At 37.3% G+C, this 14,902-nt stretch overlaps 2 protein-coding genes across 2 annotated transcripts; one reads left to right on the top strand and one right to left on the bottom strand.

The window, feature by feature from the left end:
* Positions 1–2,683: 2,683 nt before the first annotated feature.
* Positions 2,684–6,866, top strand: LOC107038322. The gene is made up of 4 exons (XM_015257351.1): positions 2,684–3,077; positions 4,146–4,976; positions 5,690–5,853; positions 6,518–6,866. Exons 1-4 carry the CDS (start codon positions 3,044–3,046, stop codon positions 6,629–6,631), a joined length of 1,143 nt encoding a protein of 380 aa, XP_015112837.1. The 5' UTR covers positions 2,684–3,043; the 3' UTR covers positions 6,632–6,866.
* Positions 6,867–9,243: 2,377 nt separating this feature from the next.
* On the bottom strand, positions 9,244–10,529 carry LOC107038321. The gene has a single exon (XM_015257350.1). It carries the CDS (start codon positions 10,480–10,482, stop codon positions 9,682–9,684), a length of 801 nt encoding a protein of 266 aa, XP_015112836.1. The 5' UTR covers positions 10,483–10,529; the 3' UTR covers positions 9,244–9,681.
* Positions 10,530–14,902: the final 4,373 nt, after the last annotated feature.

Here is a 14,902-nt window from a genome sequence, read left to right as displayed (position 1 = left end):
CGTGAATGGTTTTTTGTAACGATATTTTTCCTTTTGATTGTTTTTCCACTTTCTTTTCATGATTCTGTTTTTCTAAATCTAAAACAACACTATTAATGTCAAATTAAAAATGGCATTAGAATGATAATGAATTCTATCGCGACGAGATGAGAGACGAATAATTTTGCTGGTGGGGGAAATACATAAAATGCTTGTGAATAAATACATGAGTAAGTATGATGAACATCAGCGGTCTTTTTTTTTCATAAAAACCAAAATTTTGCTTTTTTCAAATCTGAATGAAGCATGACGCTGTTTTCAAAAAATTGAGTACGCATTGAAGAATTGAATTTGATTTTTCATTTTGAATCGCTGAGAAAGGTTGGAAATCTGGAAGAAAATTAGAAAGGTGTCTCAAGAAGTTCTTCCTGTGGGCTTGTGGGTCATCCAGAAGAATTGTTCGTTTTCGTTCGATTATGCATCTTCATTTTTAGGTGGGATAACAGAACACAAACCCAATCTTGAATTTTTGGCTTAAACTACGCACAGAAAATTTTCCTTGACACATGGACACGACGAGTCTCACGTGCCGTCACAAATTCATCAAGTTCAAGGTTCTAAATTGAACATGTAAACAGACGTCACACAAGCACTCCCGAATTTTCGTATAAAACCGCTGGAATTCGTTATTTTCCCGTCCATCATCTTTGAAGGCTTCACATACACTCAGGGAAATGACGCGTTTGAATCGAATAAAAGTCTTTATTCGAAATTTTTCTGTTCATTTCAGAAATATTTTCGTTAAAAATCAATGAACTGATATTTGGTTTGATGGAAATGTTTACGTTTTATTGAATGAATAATTCATTCATTTCGAGCGAATTCTTCATTGGGATTAAATAAATCAATTGAATAAAAATTTATCTAATTTGTATTCAAAGGAATTTTGTCTTTGAAAATTCCAAATTTGATGAAAAAACTAATGGAAATGTGAATTTTAGTTCAATTATTCCATGAAAATTCAGAAAAACTTGATATTAAAAATTCATGCAGCGCCTTCTCGTCTTGAAAATTAGAGATTGCATTGAATTTTCACTGGAGTCTCAAATTTCATGATTTGTTTCCCCCAAATAAAATTTAATGACACTCCCTCAGTTGAAAATGGCCCGTCAACTGGCTGAATCCAATGACAATAATAAATTTAAATTCAATCGCCAACTTGAAATTTTGAAGATCCAAAGGAGATATCCGATTTCATACCCACGATAAAAATGGACAATCATCGAAAGTGGAAAACTGCGGATGTTGTTATGACCGAGCGATGCGTATACAGACGAACCATTCCCTTCACACTCCAAGAAGAACGCCCGGTTTTTTCTCTATTGGAAAGGTAACTATGCGAAACCGCCTGATATCATCATCCGCTGTTGCGTTTTTCGCCAGTGATAGAGATGACCATAGCACTATTTTTCATCCTTCTGGCTTCTCTCTTCTGACTCTAGCATCCCCAGAATATCGAGGTGACGTCGCGCTCGGAAGAATTTCACAGAAAAATCCCGCGAATTAGATAGAAAATTCTGTCAGTTTTTGGCGGATTCTATTGAACAATTGCACAGCTTTACTGTGTGTTTTTAATAGAAAACGTCCAATAGAAACTATTTTACAGAAAAAATCTGTAAAATTTAATCTCTCTACACTTTTTCTGTTGAACATTTTCTATAGAAATCCCTCGCCACAAATTCGCCAATTTTTCGTCACTATTTTTCTTCTCTTTCATTTTTCATTAGAAGAACCAAATAAAAAAATTAGGAAATTTGAGTCGACGAATTGTTATGCACTGTTAGAAATTTCTTGAAATTTCAGTCACAATGTCATATGAATTTTCAATGTTGTGAGTTTCAAATCAATTTTAAATGAAAACGTTCACTAAATTTCTCATTCATTTGTAAATTCAAGAAAATTTGGTTTTTCATGTTAAAGAATCATTGATTTTTCAATAAAAGCTTGAATTTTCAAACTCATCGTAAAAATTGAACATCACAATTGAATTTTCAATAGTTTAAAAATTCAGAGAAGTTACTGCCTGAGTTTTCAAAATTTTCAAGTTTTTTCAGGGCCGTATGGACCTGAAAATCGCGAATTACTTGAATATTCAAGAAATCAACTGATTCGTCAATGAAGAATTCTACAGAAATTTCATGTAACTTTGTCATTGTTAAAAATTTTTTTAAAGCTTTTTCACTTGAAATTTTAAGAGTAATTTCCTAACAGTGTAGAAAAATGTCTCAATGGAATAAATTGAAAATTTTTTCTATAAAATATTGTCCATTGAACATTGCTATTGAACAAAGCTCATGCATAAACTGTGGAATTTTCCAGTAGAATAGGCCGAAAGCTGATAGAAAATCCAATAAAAATCCAATAGAATTTTGCAGCGAATTCGCTACATTTATCAACGAATTTTTTTCTGCCAAACCGTGCTAAAACTCACGCAAATTAAAAATTTCCCTGGTCTATTTTTTCCGGTAATCGTCACGAAGATCCTCCTCCTCTCGCTGTATGAATTATCCCAACGTCTCGTCAAACAGGATTCGCTTTCGCACAAAGATTTATTACTATTTGCATCATTATTATTATTTCAAAATCATAAACATTGGGTAATAATTCTTCATCGCTCGATTCAGAGTTTTGCGGAAAACACCGCAGGTGTACGTAACAAGTCATCGGATAGTATCAAATATCCCCTCAGATACTTCATAACTAATAACACGTGCACACGATAGTTCTTTTGGAGGTATCGAAACATAAAAAATAGTGAATTTTGTTGAGGTGGGGGTCGCTATCAAAATTCAGAGAAGAAAAAAACGGAAATTCGGATGATAGATTTGAATTGGGAGGAAGTGAACGGTAGAATCTTCAACGGACGGGCCTTGAATCCCCACTTGCAGGTGTCCACACGCAGAGCTAAGGTTGTCCCTCTTCTTGACCAGCGGAATAGATATCCCAGACAAGTATCAGTTGAACATTAGCAGGCGAATAGATAGGTTCACCCTTCAGACCCACAATGCGGGTCAGCTCGAGATTTTTCGTTGTTTTTGGTGAGTTTCGACAATTGATTTCAAATAAATGTCTCGGGGAAAAATCAACTTTTATTAAGTAGTGAAGTGGTCTAACGGGTTCAGGAATTTTTGGGTTTTCATGAATGTTTAACAGAATTCCAGTTGAAATAACAGTAGTTTTCGGGAAGTTTAAGTTTAAACGCGGTCATTTCTACTAGAATTGTGGCATATTCTCTAGAATTTTTCAAGTTTTCGATGGAAATTTGAAAAATGAAATGGGCAATCCGTGTAATGCAAATTATATCTTGTTGAAAATTATTTTTTTCAAACATTACTTTCTTGGAAATTAACAATGATGGGATCCGGATAAGTTGATTAGCAATTTTCAGAACAGTGAAATGAAACGGGATTTAGGAGAACGAAAAATTTTCAGATTTTACTGGAAATTCAATTCAAAGCGAAAATTCTCCAATTGAATTTTCACTGAAAACATTCACCTGAATTTGACAGTTTCCATTGATTTCCATGAAATGGTGAATTTTTAATGACAAAATTCATTAAAATTCAGTTCTAAATTCCGCAGAATTTTCAATTAACGAAAAAACCAACAATATATTCACCAGCATATTCCGCTGACTATTCCCTGAAATATTTAATTATCAATAATAAAATTCATTGAAATTCCAGTAGAACTATAACGCAATAAAAAATTCCCGAAGTGAATCGAAAATTCAGTTCTAAATTCCGCAGGATTTTCAAATAACTAAAAATCCAACAATATGTTCACCAGCATATTCCGCTGACTACTCCCCGAAATACTGAATAATCAATAATAAAATTCACTGAAATTCCAGTAGAACTACAACGCGATAAAAATTTCCCCGCAGTAAATCGAAAATTCAGTTTTAAATTCCGCAGAATTCTCAATTAACGAAAACCCCAAAAATATATTCACCAGCACATTCCGCTGACTATTCCCCGAAAAACTGAATAATCAGTAATAAACTTCACTAAAATTCCAGTAGCCCACGCGTCAAAAATTTCCCCGCAGTGATGCAAAACCCTAATCCAAAAATGTTGAGCCTTGAACCCCTGCAATCCCCACAGGCATTCTCCACTTAACCGAAGCCGAGAGCAACGAATTCCCCGACGAACATTCAATAACCCACATAGACGTGCAAAGATTGAGGCCAAGAAGTTGGAAGTCCCATCAATCCCGAGATTCAGGTGACATCGAGGGAGCATTTAAGGTCCAGTGGACAGGAAACGGTGATTTTCGCGGGCACCATCAAGTGCCGCAATCGAGTCTGGAGACGGAGCTGCCCCCGTGGGACTCGCAGCTCCAGACAGTCCACGAGGAGGGTTCAATAGATTCCGACCGATCATCGCCGTCGCCAGTGCTGCAGCCCCCCTTCGAATTCTACTCCTCATCGATCCACGACTTTGCCAATGAAAACCCCATCCCGGAGTCCGCGAACGACGAGGAATCATCGGAAAACAGTTCAACAATAAAAACATTGAGAATCTACGAGATTACAAAATCCAATTCATCATGGGGATTTCGTAATGAGAATGCAATAACAACTGGACGCTCCTTCGTTATATCAGACCCGAGCAGCGAGACAAAGTCCTTTGACTCGCTCAGATCAGCGATCAGAAACAAAAATACAACGAGATTGAACGGTGTCAATCGCGCCAATGATAGTGGTGGGAGTGATGGCGGAGCTAATGGACTGAATGACAGATCGGATGGAATAATACCCAGGACAAATGTAATAAGAGCCAATCCTGGGAAAGCCAATGCACTCAGGGGCCACCGCAAATATCAGTCTAGAGTTGACAGTGACGAAACGTCCGTGAGAAGAAACAGTTGGGGGAATACGCTCAGGCACAATTGGAGGAGGCCGGCTAGTCGGGCCAATCACTTCAGGTTCAGTGGTCAGTACTTTAATAACTATCATTTACCGGCATTTCAGCGGATTATGATGATTGGAGTTGGCTATTTAGTTATTTGTTTCCATCTGTTTTTCTCACTTGACGGGAATTTTTAATTGATCTGTCGATTTTGAAAATTTCATTTCAATTCCATATTTTCTATTGACACGTTTGCTATAGGTATTCCTCCACATGAATTTTCCATTTTTTTTCACTCGATTTGTCCTCTTAATTAAAAAAAATCAAATAAAATACAGAACATTTGGGTCGAGAAATTTCTGTAGAAAATATCTAAAAATATGAGTTGTATACAAAATCCAAGTCTAGTAGAAAAACACAAATGTACGAAATTTTGAAACAAAATCGACCAAAAAATGAAAAAACGAACCAATTGGATTAATTAAATCAAATGAAGTGATTGAACAATTGACCAATTGAGCTAATCAATTAACTCAGGGCTGAATAAAAAATTAGAACGAATGAAAGTCGATCACAATCGACCGAAAATATAATTCCATAAATTGAGGGAAACTATTCGTCGCAGGGTATAGCTAACAAAAGGGGCGAAATAAAGATGAATCATGATAGATAGGCCTGCGGGTCATTTCGATCAACAATCGAATGAACTGACGAGCCAGATGTGAATGTGGGTACCAACGTTGGATTAATATAGCCTCTTCCTATTATTACATTTACGCTCTTTCAATGGCTAATAGATTCCGGTGAGAAAGTCGGCGCGGTACCGGGGGTCCCCGGTCGTGATTACCCAGTGCATCAGGAGCACACCCACCATCAGCTGCGAAATGTTGAGGGCAGGTTCCCATGCCCGAAGGATCCTGTCAAACATTTCTATCGCGCGGATCGCGCGTCTCGCTGTCAGGTAATGACAGGGAGTTTATTTACACCCGGAGAAATGACGCATTTCAATCAAACAAAACTCTTGAAAATTCATAAGCTCATTTATTTATTTCAGTGAAAATGTTTCAATCACGTTATGACGAATGTTAAGAAAATTTTTTAACCGATGACGTTTCTATTTAATGAGAATTTTTTTCATTCAAAATTTAATGAGAATAAAAACGAGAATGATAATCAAGTTTAAGTTGGAATGGGAGCTTTATCACGAGGTATTCAAATGAATTCATTTATTTTATTTAAGGAAAGTTTAACATAAAGTTTTAATAACGAGTTTATTTACACGCAGAGATGACGCATTTCTAGCGAATAAAACTTTATTTGAAATTTATTATTCATTTGAACAATATTTCAGATGGGAATCCGTAAATTCATGCATTTATTTCAGTGAAAATGTTTCAATTACGTGGAATGTTACGAAAATTTTTTACCCAATTAATTTTTATTTAATGAGAATTTTTTTCATTCAATATTTAATGAGACTAAAACCGAGAATGAGAACATTATCACGAGATATTCAAATGAATTAATTTATTTAATTTGAATGAAACCCTTTCTCCAGGTATTAATGAAATTCTTAATGGGTAATTAAAAAAAAAAATCGTACTTATGTCAGACGCATTTTTCAGATATTCTACGTGTGTTTTGGTGGAGAAACGGGAGTCCCTATGGTCTGTCCGAACGGAACACTCTTCAATCAAGAAATCCAAGTCTGCGATTGGTGGTTCAATGTCGTATGTTGATTAATCCCAAGGAAATCCCTTACAAACATGCCAAAAACAAAATCCCCGAAAATTTGAATAATTTCCCTCACTTATTTATAAGAAGTGAATTTTAAAAACCAAGTATAACTTCTATCCGAACGTAATCGGCCTCATTATTCCTGTTTTTTATCAAAATTTCATCGCGTAATTTATTTGAAAAAAATTGGAGAACAATTGTCGCATGTGTAAATCGAATAAACTGATGAGCGAGTGATCTTACGAAAATTTTCTCATCTCTGTAACAAATAAAATGTCGAAAATTTCATACGGAGGACGGGAGCACTTGTCCAACCGCTGTGGAGGGCCATAAAAAATTCCCCCACTGCTTTTTTGATTCATTAGCACAACCCCAAGGATTTCAAACCATCTCCCCCAACGTATTCCAAAATCCTATCTCCAGAGATGTTACGAGCTGGGGGCACAACAGAGGGGGTTAATCTTGTATTTTGTTCCTGAGACCTTAACAGCACACCGACTTTTCTTGCCTCCCACCCACCGGCTTTCGTAATCCCGTATATGTGAATATCTATAATGCATAGTTCAACATCACCCATGCATTCCCCTGTTTGTCATGGGGGTTTGCGTTTCATGCGTTCTCGGGGAAGGGTCGAAATTTCCAGACGAGGGGGCGGTTTATTTTTGGGGGATAACAAAGTGGTTTACTATATCTGACTGGCGATATCGCTTCAAATAGTGGGGGCCTGAATGTAACACGAGTGAGTCACGCCTAAACGGCATTACAAATAGCAGAAGGCACGGAGGGCGGCTATTTATTTACGAATAGACGTTTTGAGAGTGAGATAAGACACTGGGGGCATCCGTACTTTGCAGATTTGATGGTATCGTTCTGGATTGTCGCACCCATGAGATAAGAATTGGCGGGGAATATTTTTGATTCTTCCGCGACACATGGAGAGAACAATTCAATAAAAATTACCAGAACGAAAGCGTTGAAATTACGTTTCAAAACGTAATCCGCGAGCAAAGTAATCGCCAGGTAAATTCTACGATTTGTTCCGTAAAAATTAACCACCCGTCTGATGACTCACCGCTGTGGGGACAAGTCGTTCCGTATAATTTTTCCCCAACGATTGAGAAATTTTACGGAACGGAACGTAGAAATAACTCACCAGCTTCATAAAAATTGTTGAACGTTCAAGAATTTTTGATTTTGGAGGCACAATAAATCGGCAAGTTTCTGTAAGATTTTACTTCTTCGGGAAAAATTACGTGACAATTTCGTAAAAAACGATTCCCCATTTCGGATTACGTGAATTGTTCCGTAATTTTTACTGAATATTCCACCTCGTGCATTGTCAAAAACATTCCATTTTCTTATTGTTCCACTGGGGAATTTTTTCTCAATTCTTTTTAATTTTGTCATTCTTAAACAGCATGAGTGTGTGGAAAAAAGACAAAGGGAATGATGATGAAAAAAATGCGTGTAATATTGACTAGATGTTTTTTAGAGAGGGAGCTCCCCCAGCGGCTTCTGAAGAATGACAATGTACAGGATATGAAGAAGAAAAAAAGGCATCCCCAGTTTAATAAAGTTGGGCGGATGCATTGACTTTTCGACATCGGCTTCTTTATGACGAACCATGCAAAATTGATCTCCAATATGCGACAGATGATTTCGAGAAAAAAAAGTGTAGGAAATTTAGTCAGTCGTAAAGTACGAGTGTTGCATATTGATGATGAGTACAGATACGTTTTTTCGGAATCTTGACTTGGGGGTAGACGGGGATTCATCGGGCGGATCTCCAGAGACAGCGCGGTTTTATCAAGTTCCTGGATTATTGATGTGACTCTTATATATAACGCGAACGAGGGAGGAGAGTATTCGCGAACCGAGCATGTGCTGCCTTGTAAGTTTGAGACAAGGATGCAAAATATTTAGAAGAGTATCCGGTGAAAATTCAACACAATTTTCAACTGGAAGGGTATTTGTGTATAATATTTACTTGTGGCCCTTAATCTGACCCTTGTGACCTTTATTATACCCCTCGTGATCCTATAGAGACCTTGGTGACCCTTATTCAGACCTTTATGACCCTTAATCGAACCCTGTGACCCTTAATTTGACCTTGGTGACCCTTATTCTGACCCTTCTGACCCTTAATCGAACCCTGTGACCCTTGATCTAACCTTGGTGACCCTTATTTTAACCCTTGCGACCCTTAATTGTGGAGTCTTAATTTCGAGTACCAATTTTTTATCACCAGAAGTCGATTTGGATTTTTATAATATAGAGAGATATTCGTTGTAGGATAATTTCCTCTGTAAATTTTTTTAGTTTAACTCAATTTAATTCTCCATTTGGAATCATCAGGAAACATTTTTAAAAATTGGAAAAAAAGAAGTCTGTTTTTGAGGGAAAATGCATGAAATGATTGGAAAATTCATTTTTTTGAGATTACGACCGTCGCTCATAAAATAATTTATAAGCAATGGAAAAACCCAAGAAAATTCTTTACTGAAAATTACCTCCGAAATTGATTGCATCTCGAAACACAAGATTGAGAAGGAGTTAAATTAAATTTACGACAAAAACTGAAGATTTCTCATTATTTATTCATTCCATTCCATTATTTATTCAAGAAGAAAAAGTTAAAAAAAAATTGTGCACTATCATTCAAATAACGCTTTCCTAAACTTCTAAACTAAACTTCTATAAGATTCTACTTATGTTATCGCAATTTATTTCGCCACAAAAAAAATGTTCATAGGCCATCACAACCCAAACACATTGTTACGGAATCGAATGATAGAATCAATCCTCTTCCCCTCCTTTGTAAATTAGAATAAGGTCGATTGTCATTCTCTAATATTTGGGAATAACTTCATGTTGGATTTATTCGCTCCCCGATTGATTCTGAAGAACTGTCAATAAACACGCGGCGGGATTAGCCCCGAGTTATCACTGAATTAAATACACCAGTGTTTAAAGAAAACTCACAGATTCTGCACTCAGAAAATTTATTAATCTCCCCCATCAGCCTCACACATCACCAACAAGTCTAAAATCCTTAATCCACGTCCACTTTCTTCACCCGAGACTTCGACTTCTTCTTAATCACCGCATTCGCCGAGGCCCCAGTGAGTGGATCCCGTGGTTTGAGTCCCGTGGGAAAGGGGACAGCGGTCCTCTCCCCCTGGCTCTGCCGCCTGGCCTTGGCCACCGCCGCGAGTCTCCTCCTCATGGTGATGTTCCCCGAGGGTCTGATGTTAACGATTTTGAAGGGCTTCTCTTCCCTCCCCGTCCCGAAGACGCAGGTCAGGCAGTCTGAGGTGTCGTGGCTCATCGCCTGGTACTTCTCCCCCCCGATCTTCATCTTGGTCTTGTCCCCCAGGTGCAGCACCTGGCCCCTGAGCTCCCGCGGATTCACCGACTTCGGAATCTCGAGGATCCAGAGCTCGTCCTCGGGGTCGACGTCCTCGAGGGTGTAGGTGTGCCTCGACTGAGCCACCGTCACCTGCTCCGTCGCCACGAACTCCTCGAGGTTGTGCGGCCTGTCCACGACCTGGGGGGAGGGCTCCTCCGCCCTCTCCGGCTCCAAACCGCTGGACAAAAACGAATTGGCAGGGGACAGGGTCTCGTCGCTCCTCTCCCGCTCGGTCCTCTTGAGGATACTCTTGCGAATTGGGTCCTGCTCCTGGAGGGGAGTGCTCGTCGCCTTCATCGCCGCTGTGTTTATTGTTATGGACTTGCGACTCCGCTTGTCCTTCGGCTTTGGTGAACTCCTCACGGGGTCTTCCATCAACACCATCGATCTGTTCAGAGCTGTGTTTATCTGGGTCAGGGCGTCCTCTCGATCACTCTGCACCATCGTTTTTGTTTTGTCGGTGTTTTGGAGCAGTCACGTGTGGCACCAGGGTCTCGAGAGGTTAAGGTTTGTGTCGGGGAGGAGAGTCGTACGGACCTGGAGCGGGTTCGGGGGAACGCGCAGAGATGGCGGCAGAATGCTACTTTCGGGATGTTTAGACAGTTTGATTTTTTTTATTTGCTGGCTGGAGTCTTCGGAAAGGGTCAATGCGTGGCGAGGTTTGAGCGATTTTTTGATTATTGAATTAATTGTGAGAGGTCAATATTGCGGTTTAAGAGATTTTAGATGAAGCGAGATGTCAATGTTGGTTGTAGCAATTTTTTAATTTCGCGAAAAAAGTATTTTTTAAGGATATCCAAGTACTTTGGATGCTTAATCTACTTTTGCAATTGAACATCAGAGCTTTCATTTGATTTTTTAATTATTGAATTAATTGTCAGAGGCAAATATTGCGGTTTCAGAGATTTTAGATGAAGCGAGATGTGAATGTTAGTTGTAGCAATTTTTTAATTTCGCGAAAAAAGTATTTTTTTAAGGATATCCAAGTACTTTGGATAGTTTTTCGCCAGTGGAATGCTTAATCTACTTTTGCAGTTGAACATCAGAGCTTTCATTTGAGCCCCATTTAACCCCAAGTTTCCGGACATTTTACGATGGTTTTATTATTTAAACTTTGGAGGTTTGAATTTGAATCCCGATATTGAACCGTTGGAAAACCTTTTAAAAATCGGGAAAAAAATAAAAATTGTACTTTTGGAGGAAGATTGATGAAATAATTTCAAAATTGCTATTGAAAATCACCATCATTTTCTATAACTAATTTGTGAGCAATCAATTCCACTATCAATTCCACTATCAAAATCATTTGGGACATTTTCCACAGGAATTCAACAACACGAATTTTTCCAGTTTTTTTTCATTCTTTCGCTCTCCTCTCTTCATTAAAAAAAAACTAAACAAAGGACTTGGAAAATTCGAGCCGAGGAAATTCTACCGAAAAAACCTCAAGAAATTAGGTTGTACAGAAGTACCGAATTCTGTTGACTTTTTCTGTAAAATATCTTCTATAATTGGCTAATAGAAATTTAAATAGGAGTATCTATGGAATTTTTTCGTACGCAATAACGCCCTGCGATCAATCATCAAAATGAAATTGAGAACAATTACCCAGCAATACTTCCCGCCTGATCTGCAATTTTCGATATTCATACGGTACGCCGAGCCACCCGATACTTCAATTATCAAGAATATTGCTAACAGCTAAGAAGTGGGCTTAGTGTCGCAGTGTCCTATTACCCATTACCCCGTGCAACAGCAAAATTCGATATCTTCCACGGAATAATGGTGTAGCCTGTATCAAAGTAATAACAGATTAAGGTTTAATCAGAGGAGGCTTACACAAACTATTCCCCCCCGGAATCGAATTTTAACAATACAAACAATTCAGCGAGGTAATTGAGCGATCCTTGGAAAATCAATTAACGAGGGGTAATCAAATTGACGGAGCTATGTTAATTAACTGTTACAATTTATTGGGGCGAGAGGGTGCATTCAAACAATGTGAGATTGCATCTGTGATTAATTACGTCGGTCTGGACAATTCATTGGAGTAATAACCGATGAATATAATTCGGTTTGTTTGTTCTGGTGCGCTGTGAAGGTTTGTTTTGTTCTGTTAATTTTTCGCTCTTACACTGACAGAAAAAATTGAAATTCCATGAACCACCAATTTTCAGACGAGTGATTAATTCGGTTTAGCGGGAAAAAATCTTGAAGTTTATTTTAATTTCACTGAAAATGGAATGAAATTCTAAATTTTTGAGCAACAGGAAGACGAGAATTTCATAATTCACTTGAATTTTCATGGAAACGTGAATATTCAGTACCCAATTTACGCCGCATTTTTTCATTTCTCTTAATTTTTATAGAATCATGGAACTAAGATTCACAATTTTAACGATTCTTTAATCAAATTTGGAATTGTTAGTGCAGAATAAATTTTCAACTGTGCATCGCATAGTCAGGCTTAATTCGGGGAAATTTCGTGAACTAGTCTGAAAAAATGAAAATTTTTTTCAGAAAATTATTGGATTATGTCATGACATCCCACAATTTTCAAATTTCCTAGACAATTTGATATGAATATTCAGTATTTGAAGAAAAATATGGGTTCATCTGTTGATAGTTTCCCCCGCAAGCCTGAAACTCAATTAAAAACTCAAAAACATATTTAAAATTCCAGTTTCCGTTGATTTTGCCACAAAATTTCTCATTTTAAACGACGAAATAAATTCCTTGAAATTCAGGGGAGCAATAACGTAATAAGAACATTAAACATTAAACAGTACCTAAAAGTCAATCTACTGAAAAGCGCGAAAACAATTCGATCATATTACTGAACGATATAATTTGGATTTATTATACTATGAGATCACTCTTCCTGTAGAGACCCATTGACGAAACTCCAGTCGAATGTTTACAAAATAATATAAACATCTGATAAAGCCTGGTGAGAAAGAAACCATAAGAAAAAGGCTGTGATCTTTGTAACTGCGATATTCTTTATTCAGTTCTGCGACTGCACTTCTCAGTAAAAGCCAAGTTCAATTGCTCATACATAATTGTCTTTTATTTATTCCCTTGGCTTCCAATAAACCAATACAATTCAAAAATTACCACCAGTGTATTTCATCTTCTCAATGAACATTGCATAAATTTTTAATCCATCTCCTATTACTCAGATTGTCACTAGTGTCATGTCTGAATGTCATCGCGAGATCGTGTCTGTATTTTTTCATCTCCATTATCTAATGAGTCCATCTCATTCAAGGATGTTATTCTTTGATGGGAATGAGCCTGCGGCTGAGCAGTACCAATCACTCTCTGAGAGAAGTCAATGAGTTTTGTGTGGTGAAGTCTGTCTGCACTGTCATTACTCGTCGAGGGAACATCACATTGACAGAAAAAGGTGGAATATGGGTCGATTCTCCTCTTTGTGCCGGTTCAAATGAAGACTGAATTCAATTCCGTTCGTCTTGGGATGAATATTGTTACAGAGTAGTATGTACTTTTGACTTCTGTTCCTTTTGCCTTCGCAGTTTCCAATTAACGGGTGAACATTCTAATTAAACACTTCGACAATTGGAGGGGGTGAAAAGTTTTCATCAAGTTTCTGCTCGCGTGTGGGAGAAATTCATTCTAATCGAATAAAGCGCGTTGAAATTTTTGGATTCATTTCAATAAAATGAAGAAATGTGTGACCTCGACGGAATAAAAACTGCTATTGCCTTCATCATCTATTTGAATTGAACTGAAAGTTGCAATTTCCATTAAGGGCAGACTACTATGAGTTTTAAATGTCTAAAAACGAATAATTAGTGCAAAAAAACTATTTGTTTATTATTCGTTTAGCCCGCAAACGCTTAAAATGTTAAAAATGCTCCAGGGCCTCCAATTTTTGAGCTACAGTGTTTTTTTTTGCGAACGTTTTGGAAAAGTATGTGCAATAACAATTACGAATTAGTTTTTTTAAATTCAACTCCTACACAGCTAGTTTCGTTATTATTTTAATAAAAAATTGCCCCATTCATGTGAAATAGCCCGAAAAATATTTCTGAAAGAATCGAGACTATATTTTTAATATTTTAAGAATCATTTTTCTGCCTATTTTACATGGATGGGGCAAATTTTTATACTAAACAAAATGAAATTAGCTGTATAGGAGAATTTCAAAAAACTAATACGTAATTGTTATTGTAAACATTTTTTCAAAAATTTCGAAAAAAAACTCTGTAGTTAATTAATTAAACTCGTGGTAGTCCCCCCTTAATTTGGCCATGAAATTGTGTTTTTTCATGACAATATTCCCTTAAATCCCGGTAAAAACATAATTTTCATTGAAAATTTCGTGCATCTAAAGAAGTCTTCCCTCGATCTCTTTTTTCCCCACTGTCTCAACGCTCAAAATTTCACGTATAAATTGAATAAATATTTTCACGGTCATTAAATATTACATTACCGCCTGGCATTTCAGGACCTACTCCACTCCAATGGTAAATCATGGTCTCCATTAAACTGTCGTTAGTTCGGCACTTAAATTGTGATTAAAGGTTTCATTCCACAGCGGTTAGTCACGCATTTTCATTCACTCAATAGTCCAACTCTTTGCTGTTCCAGTCGTACGATCTGTATCTCGAGAGCACTGAATTCCCAACAAGTCCAACAAGTTGTTTTATTATTTATCCACGGATATTGAGTGAGCGGTTTATGATTGAAAATTAAGCCCCTAATTTATTCATTTTCGATTACTCCCAGGACATCCCCTTATTTGCCTGTCGAAACATGAAAATTTATTGCTGGTTATAATGAGAGGGTTACAAAGTCAATATTTAACTTCAAAAGTGGAATAAAAAAGTTGGACTGG

Source organism: Diachasma alloeum, unplaced genomic scaffold, assembly GCF_001412515.2.
Source record: "Diachasma alloeum isolate Michigan unplaced genomic scaffold, Dall2.0 Dall_scaffold_00280, whole genome shotgun sequence".
NCBI lineage: Eukaryota > Metazoa > Arthropoda > Insecta > Hymenoptera > Braconidae > Diachasma > Diachasma alloeum.
Note: the sequence above shows the minus strand (reverse complement) of the source record. Positions and strands in the feature narration are given on the sequence as shown.

Coding starts and splice junctions, on each gene's coding strand:
- LOC107038322 (XM_015257351.1), top strand. CDS start 3,044: ATGCGGGTCAGCTCGAGATTTTTCGTTGTTTTTG. Junction 4,977..5,689: donor CAATCACTTCAGGTTCAGTG/GTCAGTACTTTA, acceptor AATGGCTAATAG/ATTCCGGTGAGAAAGTCGGC. Junction 5,854..6,517: donor ATCGCGCGTCTCGCTGTCAG/GTAATGACAGGG, acceptor CGCATTTTTCAG/ATATTCTACGTGTGTTTTGG.
- LOC107038321 (XM_015257350.1), bottom strand. CDS start 10,482: ATGGTGCAGAGTGATCGAGAGGACGCCCTGACCCAGATAAACACAGCT.